At 43.0% G+C, this 16,030-nt stretch overlaps 1 protein-coding gene across 1 annotated transcript in view; it reads left to right on the plus strand.

Annotated features, from left to right (window-relative positions):
• The window catches only part of Arfgef3 (ARFGEF family member 3), a 158,438-nt gene that overhangs the window by 123,316 nt on the left and 19,092 nt on the right, over positions 1-16,030 (plus strand). The window contains exons 21-27 of the mRNA XM_036168548.1: positions 418-563; positions 3,096-3,275; positions 6,995-7,139; positions 8,556-8,678; positions 11,505-11,608; positions 12,128-12,272; positions 15,526-15,654. Coding sequence (XP_036024441.1) covers positions 418-563; positions 3,096-3,275; positions 6,995-7,139; positions 8,556-8,678; positions 11,505-11,608; positions 12,128-12,272; positions 15,526-15,654 — 972 coding nt within the window. The remainder of the gene's footprint in view (positions 1-417; positions 564-3,095; positions 3,276-6,994; positions 7,140-8,555; positions 8,679-11,504; positions 11,609-12,127; positions 12,273-15,525; positions 15,655-16,030) is intronic.

The following is a 16,030-nucleotide window of genomic DNA, read 5'->3' on the forward strand; positions in this document are numbered from 1 at the left end:
ACTCATCCTTGTGTGAGGCCCCCTGTGGTAAGCACTGGATGTGGGTCATCACATTCATTTAATAATAAAAGAAACTTTAAGAAGTAGGTAGATTTACTAATGAGATTAATGGGGAAGAGAGGGAAATCCTTGGCCCATTCCAATGCAACTACTAAACAGGTCTAACTCCTCAGCCTTACTATTTAGACCAAAGCTTCATGCCTTCTTCTCTGTGGACACAGTATTGAATCAGGGAGAGGTTTGGGTCCTACTGAGTGAACCACCTTGCTGATTCTGAACGGAAGGGTCTCTCCTTCCTTGATAAGTCATCTGTAGTCATCTTGCTACCAAGAACACTGCCTCAATTTTCGACTTCTCTGTGCTGGAGTCCTTTGAACTATACCTGACTTTGGGCTCTCTCATCTCACCTTCCTGTAGGAGAAGTTAAGTCCACCCAGGATCGCAAAAGTGCTCTGCACCTCTTCCGCCTGGGGGACGCCATGCTGAGGATCGTGAGGAGCAAGACACGGCCCCTGCTCCACGTGGTGCGCTGCTGGAGCCTTGTGGCACCGCACCTGGTGGAGGTAAGATTGGGAGGAAGTTCAGGGAAGTCCTGCTACAGAGCCAGCAGAGGGGCTGTATTTGGAGGGCCACAGGGTAATGAGAACTTTTCCATAGCCTGGTCACAAGCACCTTTGTCCTCTGATATCAAGGCATCTGAAGACTCACCCTGAAAGGCAGCGCCTCCCTGGTCTCTCTATGGCCCTCTCTCCAAGTATATAGCTCAACCAGTTCCCAGGCAAAGCTGGTTCTCAGTTCTTATGTTCTGCTCTTAACTTGAGTCTGGAGCTAAAAGATAGAGCCCCGAATCAATTCTTTCCTTTGGGGCGACATCTTTGTTTTTTGTCTCTGATAACTTAGTTACTAGTGACATGTTATTTCAGGAGGGGGAACTATATATCCTGGTTTTCTTGACAAAATGAACACTAACACCTTCCCACTCCCCAAAGGAAAGTGATTTGTTTATAGGATCAGTTTTGTGGTAGCTCTATATCGAATCCTCTCAGTGCATGATTACTCTGTTAGTTACCTTTCTGATACTGTGATAAAACACTGTGACCAAGACAACGTAGAGAGAGTGGGGTTGGGGTTTACAGTTCCAGAAGGAGAGCCCATAGCGGCAGGGAGGCAGAGCCAGGAAGCTGAGAGATCATGTGAACACAGAGCAGAGTGAGCAAACCGGAGGTAGGGTGAGGCTATGAAACCTCAAAACCCACCAATGATGTCACTTCCTCCAGCGAGACATCACCACCTCCTCAGTGTGCCTGCCAGCCAGGGACCAAGTGCTCACATAGATATCAGAGCCGGTGGGGGTCATTTCTCATTCTCACCACCCCACTGGCTAAGTAACAGGGAGCATTATTGCCTTATTTACTGTGGTAACTATTCATAAACACCCTGTTGTACTCATTTAGTAAAGACAGACAAGAAAACATTTCATGGAATTTAATTTACTAACCCTTCCTTACTAGATTAGTAAGGAAGAGAGGTAGAAATTATCAATTTAGTCAAGGCCAAAGATCCCATCAGCTAGATACTATGCTATAATTGGCTACACGGAAAGCATGGGAGCGTCAAACAGTGACCGTTTATTTCGTGCATTGATCCTCTGTAGCAGAAATTTGAAGAAAATGCTCTGGTAATTCTGGTCTGGACTAGTATGCTGGCTAATTTTATTCCAGCTTAACCAAGCTAGAGTCATTTGGGAAAAAGAAACCTCAGTTAAGAAATGTCCCTGTCAGGGGTCGGGGATTTAGCTCAGTGGTAGTGTGCTTGCCTAGCAAGTGCAAGGCCCTGGGTTCACTCCTCAGCTCAAAAGAAAGGAAGGAAGGAAGGAAGGAAGGAGGAAGAAAGGAAGAAAGAAAAAGAAACAAAGAAAAGGAAAGAAAGAGAAAGAAAAGGAAAGAAAGAAAGAAAGAAAGAAAGAAAGAAAGAAAGAAAGAAAGAAAGAAAAAGAAATGTCCCCGTCGGAATGGCTGTGGGCTAGCTTGTGGTGCGTTTTCTTGAGTGACAATTGATGTGGAAGGTCCTAACTCACTGTGGGTGGTGCCACCCGTGGGCTGGTGGTTCTGGGTGCTATAAGAAAACAGGCTGAGCAAACCATTAAGGAGCAAACCAGTAAGCAGCGCCCCTCCATGGCCCCTATATCAGTTCTTGCCTCCAGGTTTCTACCCTCCTTGAATTCTCTGCCTTGACTTCCCTTAATGATGGACCTGGATGTATAAGATGAAGTAAATCCTTTCCTCCTCAAGTTGCTTTTGGTCATGGTATCTTAGCTTAGAAATAGAAATCCTAATCAAGACATCTATCTTGACTGACCCCCGCTGGCCTTCCTTATATGCCCTTAGTGAGCTGATACAAAGACTGGCCCCGACTGGTTCACAATAGCTTTAACTGGGAAGGCTGGTCATCATTCTCTCTCTCCACAGTCTCTAATACAGGCTGGCCTCTGGCACTCAGTCCCCACTCCTTCACATGGTCACCTTTGGATTCCCCCAAACAGTGAGAACACAAACTCCACATCACAGTTTGTTACTTACGAGATGGTTTCTGTCGTGCCAGTAGCCAAAGCAAGTCCCGGGTTGAAGTTGAGAGCCAGTGCGGAACAGAATCAAGAAAGACCATGAGACCCAGGCTGTGTGAACCAATTCAAGTTCTCATTACAATTGATCCACTCACTGGGGGACAAATGACTCCCTTGATCTTAATATATTAGGGGGATGACTAAGGAGGGGCCATGCGCAGTTCCATAGGCTGCGGTGAACATGCTCTGTACTTCTGAAGAAAATTCCCATGCTGCAGAAAAAGTAATGGAAGCCTTACTCCTCCAGAAACCTAACTTGGCGTTGGAGTTGTATCTACACAGTTGATTAAATTTCCAGATGTGATTTAGTGCGCTTATCATCCATACACTACAATTCCTTAGAATTTTGTATGGAAACGGAATTGCTCTTCCTACCTTTTTACATAATGAGGTGGGCTGGGGAAGCCTTGAGAAGCCACGCTTTCCTTGCCTGACTTGCTGCTGGCGTTCAGCTCTCTCTTGTCTTGTGCAGGCCGCCTGCCATAAGGAGCGCCACGTGTCTCAGAAGGCGGTTTCCTTCATCCACGATATCCTGACCGAGGTTCTCACAGACTGGAGGGAGCTGCCTCACTTCCACTTTAACGAAGCGCTCTTCCGGCCCTTTGAGCGGATCATGCAGTTGGAGCTGTGTGATGAAGATGTTCAAGACCAGGTGAGTGTGATACGGGCTTCAGCATCCTCCTCCCTAGTGCTGGTGTTTGGGGAGGGAGAAACAGGCACTGTCCTCTGGTTTGCACACTGTCTTCCCAAGCAGGTGACGAAGAGTGGTTCAACAATTTGGCCAAGATCACCAGTGATTGGTGGTGAAGAGAGATTAACAATTTGACCAGGGTCACCTAGTGATTGGTGACAAAGAGGTTAAACAGTTTGGGCCAGGATCACCAGTGACTGGTGAAACTGAAACCAACCTAGAGAATCTTGCTGGATTGATCTGTAGCTTCTCTAGACCACACTACTGACCGCAGTCATCCTGTCAAATGGAAAGACGTGAACCCAGTGACCTCACCTGTGATGAAATGATGGGCCCAGAACTCAGCAGCCTCTTTCCTGAAATCGACTCAGACGTTGAATAAAGCTTTTTCATTTCCTTTTAAATGCAATGACATATTGGCAAGAAAATGAAACCTACTAAAATGCCCCCACAGTGACAGCCAGAGAGGGGTGGACACACAGCTCCTGGGGTAGTTTTGCTATAGTGGGTTGTACCATCAAGTGAAGCCACAGTTCGTCACATGACATTCTCAAAGTTGTAGGAGCCAATGACATTGCTATAGATCTTACATCACTGGGCTTCGCTTAGGGTAAGCTTAAACATAAGTAGCATTAGAAAAAAAGAGAAGAAGTGAAGTTATAGAGAATAAAAATCCTGCTCCCCCCCAATACAGTCAGTGTTAACTAGAAGTATAGTGTAATAAATTGAAGGTACAAACTATAATCCCCTCATTGAAAACGGAGAAAGTAACACATATGTGAAGAAAGGTTTTAGAAACAGAGATGTTAAATGACATGTGTCTAACATAAAAGAATGTGGTAAAAGAAGAATGGATGGACAAAGGGCCCAGTGAGTATGGGAAACAGAGCAAAATGCTGATGTAAGTAGATCCACACACATGGACGCTCAGCATCATTAGGAAATGCAAATTGAATCCATGATGGGTACCGCTTCACTTGCTGGGGCAGCTAAAAGCACAGAGGCGATAAGAACCACAGGTGAGATGTAGAGGAAATGAGCATCAGACGCTGGATTAAGAAAGAAAATACTTTACTTGGTTCAGAACACAGCCTGGCAGTTGCTCAAGAAAAATGAAAAAGCATCCATGGAAGTCTTCACAGACTTTTTTCTTTTTTAAGATTTATTTATTTATTATGTATACAATGTTCTGCCTGCATGTACCCCTGCAGGCCAGAAGAGGGCACCAGATCTCATTACAGATGGTTGTGAGTCACCATGTGGGTACTGGGAATTGAACTCAGGACCTCTGGAAGAGCAGCCAGTGCTCTTAACCTCTGAGCCTTCTCTCCAGCCCGCTTTCACAGATATTTGTAGCAACAGGCACATCGTCCGATGGAGTGAAAAGCCAGCTGTGGTGGTCTGTGCCTACAACTCCAGGAGGCAGGAGGACTGCAAGAGTAAAGCCAGCATGGGCTTCATAGATGGTGCTTAGCCAGTCTGAGCTGCTCTCTTGGAGTGGGGAGGAAGAGGCAGGACTGAGATAAGAAGTCATTGAGGAGCTAGAGCGATGCAGATTCTGACAGAGTTTGTGGAATTGTGTTAGTGTCAGGGCAAAACCAAAAGACAAGCAGAGAGTATTACTGTTACTAGAAAGTGGTGATTTATAATTAAAATTAAGTCAGTATATTTAGGAAGATAAAAATGGGGAGGGGCTCTGTGGAGATAGTTCAGTCAGTCTTGTACTGGCTGTCTAAGCCTGAGGACCTGACTTAGAGTCCAGCACCTGTGCAAAAAGCAGACATGTGATGCACACTGTAATCCCAGCACTGGTGAAGTGGAGAACCCCTAGGGCTCGATGGCCAACTAGCCTGGTCAAACCAGCAAGTTCCAGATTCAGTGAGAGAATCTGTCTGAAAACACTAGGTGGAGAGCAACTTCTGGCCCTCACACAGGGGCACTTACAAATATACAAACCGGCCGGGTATTGGTGGCGCACGCCTTTAATCCCAGCACTCGGAAGGCAGAGGCAGGTGGATCTCTGTGAGTTCGAGGCCAGCCTGGTCTACCAAGTGAGTTCCAGGAAAAGCACAAAGCTACACAGAGAAACCCTGTCTCAAAAAACATATATACACAAACAATTAGAAATGCACAAAGACATGAACAGTGAAATGGAGATATAACCTAAGGCTCACAGTGGAGAGGAGTGGAAAGTTATTGTTTCATGGGCACAGGATTTCATTTTTGAGAGGAGAATTTTGTAGGCATAGACAGGAGTGGACCCTGCTTTAAACTGTATAAGCTATCTGCAATTGGAAATGTGGTAAATTTACACTGTCTACATTTTCCTGTGATTTAAAATGAATTATAATGAGATATCACAACACTTCCCTTGAAACAATTGATAGAACAACCGGACAGCAACTCAGGGTAGAGACAAGGAGCATTGCTGTGGGCCAGTCTGAGTGACAGATGCACATTCTTTTCAAGTGTGTGTGGAGCTTTCTTCTGAATAGTTGATATGGTCCCTATAAGTTCAGCCTAATTTAAGTCACTCAAAGTGTGTTTTCTGGCCATAATGAAATTGGGTTCATAATAAATGATTAACTTGGGAAATGTTCAGATATTTATAAATCAAACATCAAAATTCTAAGTGGTCCTAAAGTCAGCGAAGAAACGACAAGGAATGTTTAAGAAAATGTCTTGAGTGAAAACATGACGTAGTGAATTTGTGGGATGCGGCTAAATCAGTATTTACAGTGCAAATAAGCAGCTGCAAATGTTCATATTAGAAGGGAAGGACTCTAGAAAGAAGTGCAGATGTGTTCGGCCAATCGACTGTGACCAAGATACCACTGTAATTCAGCAGAGGAAGAAGACTGTTTTCAGCCTGTTTTACTTGGACATTTGGAAGAAAGATGAGCTTCCTTCAACCCTTACCTCTCACTACACACACACACACACACACACACACACACACCACCCTGAAAATTGGTCATGACTTAACACACGCAAGAGCAATAACTATAAACATGAGTGAGACAAAGTTTTATTGGAATATGAAACAAGGGTCAGCAACATGACCTTTCAAAAGAAAAATGCTGACTCAGACCTTATCAAAATTAAACTTGTATCCCCTGAAAGATAAAATTAAAATATAATAATTAAAAGACAAACTCTGGAGAATTGGCTCCATGGTTAAGAGAACTGGCTGCTCTTCCAGAGGACCCGGGTTCAATTCCCAGCACCCACATGATGTCTCACAGCTGTCCATAACTCCAGTTCCATGGGATACAAAGTTGCTGCTGACTCCTCTATGGACACCAGGCATGCATATGGTGTACATACATACATACATACAGGCAAAACACTCGCACACATAAAATCTTTAAAAAGAAAAAAAAAAGATAAGTTCAAAGTTGTAAGAGTTATTTGAAAAGCATGAAGTGGGAAGGACCTAAATTTACAGTGCATGGCAATAAGGAGGCAGACACCCAATACAGAACACAGCACACTAACAGAAGGCTAATCTTGTGGAAATTTACTCAGCAACGTTAGTTACTAGGGAAACAAGCGAGTCTGTCTCGGTTGTGTTTTTCTCTTTCACTAAAATTAACTCAGAAATGGGGGGGACGGGAGTACACCACCTTTCCTACAAGTTCTACTTATGTTAATTAATCACTTCCCCTTCACCTGTGCAGGTGGTCACCTCCATCGGGGAGCTGGTTGAGGTGTGCTCCACGCAGATCCAGTCAGGCTGGAGACCCCTGTTCAGTGCTCTGGAAACAGTGCACAGTGGGAACAAGTCGGAGGTGAAGGAGTACCTGGTTGGGGACTACTCCATGGGTAAGAACAGTTGGGTGATTCTTGCTCTGGCACCTTCAATCCTTATTCCAAGCCTCAGGTTATCGAAAGAAAAGGAGGAAAACCATTTCCGCCAGCCATGTTTTGTTGGCAGGAAATAGCATGCTGCTCGCACTTGGGGTTAGATGGCTGACAGCTGGCCCAGAGCTCTGAGCTCATCAGGTCCTGCTGCTGGAGCCGAGAGGTCTTTTGGTCTACTCTGTATTGCTATGTAGAGTTACTTTCTGAGACCACAGAGGGAAATGTCACAACTTGAACATCTGAAAATCTGGAAATGCCCCCAAATCCAAAATAAATTGGATTTCAGAGTCTCAGTCAATTCTAGCAAGTATTTTAAACTCTGAAAAACTCCAAATTCTTAAACACATCTGGTCCCCAGGAGAAGGTAAACTAAGCCTGTATCTATTTTCAAGTAAGAAAACAGAAAAGCATAATGCAGAAGAATCATAATTAGACAGTTTGGATCTAGCTAGAAATAGATTGGCATGCCCAGAGTCCAGGGATATTGGGGTCAGTGATCCCCAAGGCCACCCTGACATTTAGAAACACAGCAGAAGGACTCATGGGATAGAGCACACAGCTATGATAAGATTTGTTGCATGGCTTGATTTATTCCACGGCTCGTGACTAAGTTTCACTATGTTAGTATAAGAAGTACACAACCAGTCTGTAAGGTAAAAAGACAGGGGATCTGGAAGGATCCTACAGGTTCCCTTACATTCTGGCCTTCCCATGGAACGTCACACAGAGAACTCTTCCCTTAGTAGTGGAAGTATCAACAACACAAAGCCAGTCAAAGACCAAGCTGGAAACTGTTCCCATAGACACATTGTGCCTGGCGTATACCAAATCCCACATGTTCACTATAATCCAAACTTTTTGCACGGTCTAGGATAGTCAACCATCTTATGAGATAACTTGCCCAGGAACATTATGAGAATCAAATTCCTGGATGCCAGTCAGGAGCTACCTGATTGACAACTTTGCAAGCATGATTTTCCAAGGCAAGCAGGCTCGGGCCTCTGTGACTCCTGCACAGGAATGGATGAATAAATGTATTTTACCAGAGGCTTGTCTAAATAGTCCTTGTCTGTAGGTATTCTACAATTTTCTGTGTGGCAATATTCCAGAAGCCCCGTGTTTACTATTTAGACCCACACATTGCTCCAGGCCTATGCTCCTCCAGCTCTACCCTCCATTACCCACCCAGCCTTCTTCCCAGCCTTCCTATAGCTCCCATTTGGGTGAAGCAGCGAGATGTGCTAGCCATTCAGTCAAAAGGTCCAGACATTTCTCCAGTGGGTCTTTTCTAGGACTACCAAGAAGGTGCTGGAAGTGTAAGCATCACAAAGGGTTAAAACCTCCCTTTGTTACAATTCTGTCCCCTTCCTCCCTCAGGAAAAGGCCAGGCCCCTGTGTTTGATGTGTTCGAAGCCTTCCTCAACACTGACAACATCCAGGTTTTCGCGAACGCAGCCACTAGTTACATCATGTGCCTTATGAAGTTTGTCAAAGGACTGGGTAAGAGGAGCCCACTTTTAATGACACTCACTGTCGCTGTAGACCCTTTCAACGTGGCTTTCTAGGGACATCCCTGGAGACAGGGTGCTAGAATAAGCATGCTTCCTGGGATGTGAGCACATGGGTTCAGAGGCTTACTGAACTCGGGTTTGTCTGAAGTTGATATTTTTCACTGTGACTATAAAAATATCTTGTGATACAATCCATTCTCAAACTGTACATCTATTAGGATATTCCATATACTCTTCAGTAATTGGCCTTGTGAATGAGACCTTTCCCTTTGGTATCACAATTAGCAGTTGAAAAATAAGCTTAACAATGCCATCTCTAGTCTTCATAATTAAAACGTATGCTTTGGATGAGTCAACACCCCTCTTCTTGAAGTCCTGGTGTATTTTAGGGACCATCTAAGTGGTTATATGCCTAAGTTAGTAACATTTAGTAGTGTGAAGTCTTGTGTGCAGCATGACCTGCTGGAGCTGGGTTTTACAGAGCACAGATTCATGAGGGTGAGATGGAGAGAACAGGTCAGGAGTTAAACCACAAGTTTAGGAGACATTTACACTCCTGAGAGGTTTACACAGACAGCTCCTGGACATGGCGTCTGAGAAGCTTGGAAATAAAGCAAATAGAAAGTTGATGTTTTATATCTTCTCAATAGACAATTGGTACATTGATCATTCCTTTATAAAAGAAACTGGACACAAGAAGGTGTTACATTGTGCCACCCTTACTCTTGGAAGAACAAAATAAAAGTGTAGGATTTACTTGCTATTAGTCTAAGCTGTAGGCAAGCCTTACCCTGTTCTGTTACATATAGTTGCCCTCTACAAGGATACATTCTAAGACCACCAGTAGGTTCCTAAAACCACTCATAATACCGAGGCTGTGAATTCTCTATTTTTCCTATACATAAATACCAACAACTAATTTATGAAGTAGGTATTATATTAGACTCACAAAAACTAACGATAAAGGCTGGAGAGATGGCTCAGCAGTTAAAGAGTACTGGTTGATTTGAACCTGAGTTCAAATCCCAGCATCCATGTGGCAGCTCATAGCCATCTGTAACTCCAGTTCAGAAGCTACAATGCCCTCTTCTGGCTTCCTCGAACACCAGGCATGCGAGAGGTGTGCAGGCATGCATTACAGGTGGAACACTCACACACATAAAAATAAAAATAAATAGTAAAAAGTTTTTTTAAATGATTACAATACAATGGATATCATATCTGGCAGTCTGGGAACCCAAGTGGCTACAAAGTAACAATAGGTAGGTACCATCTCCAGCCTGGATGCAGAACACATTCCAGATGGAACGGAGCAGAATTGATAGTCCATCTCGTTGCTGACAAAAACATGTCGTTTAAAACTTAGGAATGTCTTATTTCTGCAATTTTCCATTCATGTTTTCATGTCATGTGGGCACATATGCTTAGACCATAGCAAAGAAGAAAAATTAAAGGATTTTCCTTGGACAGTTAGGCACATCGAGTGTCTGTGAAATACTCAGGTAAAGATGCCTAACAGCATGCTAGAAATTTGAGACTTCATCTTAGAGAAAAAAGTTAGGGACTGAATGTAGAGATGCCAGATTATTAATATGCACATGGAAGATATTTTGAAAAGATGGGTTCTCTTTTTGTGTGTGATCTATGAAATAGAGGGGCAAGATGTAAAGCTTGGGGTTCCATGGGAAAGACAGGGCACCCCATACAGCTACACTACCTGTGTACCACTGGGTTCCAGAAGGCCAATAAATACTTGGTATACAACATAAAAAAGGTAACACCTGCTATAATCTAGAGGTTAGGAAATGATGCTATTGTTCATTTCCAGCTGCTTTATGCAGCACAAATTCGCTCTGGCCTCTGTTCTCAGTTGTAAGGTGTATGAATGTAAACCAGGAGCTGGCAAACTTACAACTGAAATCTCACTCACTAACAGATTTTCTTTAAAACAATTCCATTCATCCTTTGTGCTACAACAGAAATAATGTTGCAGCCCAGACAGGGTGACCTACAAGAGCCTTAAATACTTGGCTTTCTGGCCCCTTACAAAAAGTTTGCCAACCCTATTCCAGAATGTGACTTCCTTTATTTCTTTTATGTAGAAGCATGCCTCATTGCTTCTGAATTTTAACTAATGCCTAGTAATTATGTCTATTTACCCAAAGGGAAGGGTGCTTGCTGTTACAATTGCAGACAATTAGCTATAATTACAGAGCTGTGGAATAATTTTATTAGAAGTATAGAAATAGATTCGTGGTACTGAGAATAAAAATTATCATTCTCACTTATTTACCTATAGAAAATCGTTTCCAGAGATGGGCTAAGTCTCTGCAACTGTATGAAAAGAAACGAATTTAATTCCAATTAAGTTGCCAATGTCTGCAAACCCCATATGTTTACTCTTTCTGGGCTCTTCATCTACTATCATCCTTCAGTACCTCATGCTGGCAGCAGATAAAATCCAAAGAGAGAGGCTAAGAGCCTCATTTCAGCCTTGCAAGGCCCTGCCTCTGGGACCTCTCTCTGTCACCAGAGCCTCAGAAGTCACATCATCCAGCAGAGAAGTGAATTAATGTGCTGGCGCTCAGAAATATTCTCTCAGCCACCACAAGTACTGGACCAGAATGGACAAAACGTCCCTCATAGGGAGAAAATTCATGGAGAGGAATCTTGTCAGAGTTATATGAGTTGCTGTAATAGTTCCTTTTTTTTCCCCTTCTATGTATATTTACTTGGGTAAGATGTGAGTGAGCAGGTATTCTGTTATGATTGGAGAACACCGGTAATTTTGTCTCTGTCCCCTACACTGCCCTAGGGGAGGTAGACTGTAAAGAAATTGGAGACTGTGTCCCTGGAGTGGGAGCCACGTCCACAGACCTGTGCCTGCCTGCTTTGGATTACCTCAGACGTTGTTCTCAGGTACTGGGGAGGTCCAAACACAGCTCCAAGTCCCACGTCTGCCTCAGAGCATATTCGTAAAACATCAGCAAATGTCTTTAGCTGAGGTCTACAAGAGAGACTTTTATCTCCTCCACCTTGACCTCAGACCTTTCCATCTCCCAGGCTTCTCGTGCTTTTCTGCTTCCTGGGAGGTTGGGTCATGGGAAGGGAAGCCAGAGTCTGGTGCCCATTTTCCTATGGACTCTTCTCTGGGGTCCCCCATAGACAAAAAATACTTGACATGTTTACAGTGATCTTAGTGAGTTTCTAAAAATGTATAAAATTCAGATGTTGAAGAATCAGCCACTGTTTTGTTGCCAATGAGCGTTATCCCATCTGCCCCATGGCTCATGTCAACTTTTGAATGCAAGTCACAAGAACTTTTATTCCTTAGGAGGTTGAGTCCCCTTTACTAGTGATTTATAATCTTACTTCTTCTCTAACCCTGAGAATTTCGCAATATATAAGTGCACTGTTTGGTGTGGTCTTCTTATTTAGTTATTGGCCAAGATCTACAAAATGCCCTTAAAGCCAATATTCCTAAGCGGGCGACTTGCCAGCTTGCCACGAAGGCTTCAGGAGCAGTCGGCGAGCAGTGAGGACGGGATTGAATCTGTCCTGTCGGATTTTGATGACGACACTGGTAAGTTCATTGATTTGACTAAGATGATTTGTTGTGTTCTTAAGCCCAGAATCTTAGGCAATAAATGAAGTTAGTTTACAGATCAGGAGTGGTCATCCATGTTTGTTTTTCTTATAATTTTTATCAGGGTAAGTTTGGCCAGAGTTTCCAAGGACTTAACCCATTCTTCTCACATGGCTGCTTCTGTGTAAAACCATCCCAGCTATGTAGATACCACCAAATAAGTTTCAAACTCAGCATTCTCTTGAATTCAGCAAATCAGGACAAAATTGCCCTGGTGCTTAAATAGGGGAGCAATTGCCTTCACTAGCTTCAAGGAAACACAATTACTGCCCCTCAGACTCTTTGGTTAGAGGCCGGGGAAAATGAAACCATCACTGCAGAGAGACTCTATCTGTGACAGGTGAAGCTGATAGGCTGCAGAAAAGAATACTTTTAAAGAACTTGTTTCAAATTAGGTCCCACGCAATCTGCAAGCCAGCCTCCTCTCTAGTAACTCCAAGTGATTTTCCAGTGTGTGGACTCCTGTGTGCACCTGCTGCCTATGGTCTCAGAAGACCTCATCTGGTCCACATCTGGAAATGCAGATGACACTCTTCAGTAGGCCTACTTTCCAAGACCAGATCATTTCAAACATTCTTGGAGGATGTTTTTATTTTTTGTCCTTCACTCGTAGGAGTGGTGGTTAGAAGTTTACAGTGTTCAGGGCTGGGGAGATGTTATTGTCCATAATAAATTCTTAGGGTTTGCCTCAAACTAAAGGGAGAGAGAAAAGAATATATTTATGACCTGTTGGCTACAAATTGATAATAATCAAGAGTGGGAGAGATTACAACAAGCATCCCCCAACTTATTTATGCAAATCAGTAATCAATTTTATTTCAAAGGCCCATCTTCTTACAGATTAAAGTTCCCCACATCACTTATCAGTGATCAATCATCAATTCATTAAGGACTTAAAAATTATAATTATGTGTGAAACAGTAAAAATTGAAAAAGCATAAAAGTAAAAGCTTCAAGTGAGTACTAAAAATTTAACAGGGTTGGGGAAATAGCTCCATGGATAAAATGCTTGATATGTACCCATGAGGACCTGAGTTCAGACCCCGAGCAACCAAGTAAAAGGTAGACATAGAAGCATGCATCTGCAACCACAGCACAGAGGGCAGGGATGTGGAGACAGGGAAGTCCCGGGGGCTTGCTGGTAAATAAATCTAGCCCAATGGCAAGCTCCAGGTTCAGACCTTGTCTCATAAGATGGAAATTGATAGGGAAAGACAGGTAACCTGTGGCCTCCATATGTGCGTGCATGGCTGCATGCATCTGTATACGCATGTGCATGCAACACACATGAACACCTATCACTTCTCAGAATGATGTATTCTCAGATGTCATCACTGATTTCCAAAGCACATATTTACTTTCCCTGCACAATGAAAAATGCCAACATTTACAACCATAGATAATATATAAAAACAAACGTACAGAATATACAGAGCTAGACACAATGGTATCTCCTTCTGTCAATTATTGCCAATTTATAGCCTAAACTTCTTGAAAATAGGTATATGTCTAACAATCCCTTCTTCAATAGAAACAGATATAGACATTTACTAGGTGTCTTGGTAACATCTCTCAAGAAGGTCATGTATATTTTTCTTCTTTCTCTTTGCATATTAGTCCAAGCCAAAACCCAAAACATTGTAACATCTGTTTCAGTAAGTGTGTTCTAAAGTGAAGGTGTAGAGAGGCTCCACCTACTTTCCCCCTGCCCTCAATGGGCTCTTTGACTAGATCCATAAACCCTGTTGATACAAAGGCTGATGAATCAGAGGAATTCATAAAAGTCTTAGGAACTGTACATAGGGAGGCGAGAGAGGGAAGGGCACAGCAGTGTCATAGCATACCACACTCCCATACTCTTAAACAGTGCTCAATAAACTTGTGAAGAGACTGTCAAGGAGTTGGAGATATGGACAAAGGTCATAAATTCTAGGGTCACTTCAAAGAGTTATATGGTAGAACACAGAAGCTAGTAGAGCTGAGAATCACTCGACATGTGGATTTTTCTTGCTCATTACAGCCCTAATTACCACACTCTGGAGAGCAAGGCTGTTTTCTAGACTTGGACATAACAGTATCCCTCATCAAATAACCTGTATGGCTTGTTGAACATAGGAAGACGGACCATTTGGCCCTTTCTGAGGTTACACTTCCTCCAGTGATTTGAGTCGAAATGGACTAACTCGGCACATAAAAAGACAGATGATCTTAACCCTAGCAGAGAAAACAAAGCACAAGTCAGGAGATAATCAGGGCTGGAGTTAGGGGACAATGCAGAGCTAGAAGTTAATAGTCATAGAATGTGTGAGATGACAAAAAAATTGGACACAGTATCAATGGATACACAACATGTAATTGGTGCCCCTAAAGTTATAAAGAAAATAATGAAAGTGACTAATTTTGTTCTTTTAAAAGAATTGACAGGAAATCTGGGTGGGGGGTGGGGGGTAGCTTATTCCATAGTGGTTATCTCACATGCATGATGCCCTGGGTTTGATCTCTAGCACTGCATAAATAGGGTATATAACAAGTGCCTGAAATCTCAGCACTTGGAATTTCTATTCCCATCAACTATTATGCCTAGCCTTGTATATTCCATGTATGCTTATCATTTTTTGTAAATGTTTGCATTCTGCACTGGGCAGGATAATTATGTATATTGAAAATCCATGGTAATATCTGAGAATATATCAGTTCTAAGAACTGTTTCAGTGTTTGTGTGTTGCATATGTATGAGGTGGGAAATGTCAATCAGAAGTTCAAGGTCATCCTTGGCTAAATACCAAGTTTGAGGTTAGCATGGGCTACAAGAGACCCCATCTCATGAGGGAAAACAAACAACTGGGCAGACAGGAAATAAAACTAAATGAATAATTCTATATTTTTACTATCATTTGATTAGCTCCCAAGAATGATCTGACAATCATTTCAGTATAGAATTTACATATAATATTGCCTTTTTAAAAATGGGGAGTTAGGGGGGAATTTGAGTCTTGTATCTTCTTTTGACTTTGTTGGACCATATTAACCAATCTTTGCCTGCTCGTAAGCACTGTGGGCTAACACTCTGAGCGATGACTATCAATCCCAGTGTCCTTTGGCCATTGATACACAGTGTTCACTTGGATCTTGTGAAGATTCTTTGTGATGGATATTTGGGTTCCAGAGAGATCTGCTTTTTGTTTTCCAGGTCTGATAGAAGTTTGGATCATCCTGTTGGAGCAGCTAACCGCAGCTGTGTCCAACTGTCCACGGCAACACCAACCACCAACCTTAGATTTACTCTTCGAGCTGTTGAGAGATGTTACCAAAACACCTGGTAAATGTCTACATCTGTTCCTACTGGAGGAGGGGGTGTTGGACATGTAACTATTTTCAAGTAGGTGTCTCTTGGGATGCTTACCTTTATCACTGTTTCTTACATGTAATGCAAAGTAGATGCCCAAAGAAGGTGTCTTGAATGGCTATAGTGAAGTGATAAGTCAGGTATGTCCTGGAAATTTTTACAAGAGATGTGTGGTTTGGTGCTGTTGGACACCCACATCGATCCATCTGTGCCATCAGTGTCTCTAGAAGCCAGATGGCTTTGCCATTTGCCATGATTACGGCCATCTTCCTTGGCCAGATCTTAGAGGCTGTACAGCCCCTGGGCTTTCAGGATAGCTCAATAGATCCATCACTCGTGAGCACATGCC

Source organism: Onychomys torridus, chromosome 19, assembly GCF_903995425.1.
Source record: "Onychomys torridus chromosome 19, mOncTor1.1, whole genome shotgun sequence".
In the NCBI taxonomy this organism is placed as follows: Eukaryota; Metazoa; Chordata; class Mammalia; order Rodentia; family Cricetidae; genus Onychomys; species Onychomys torridus.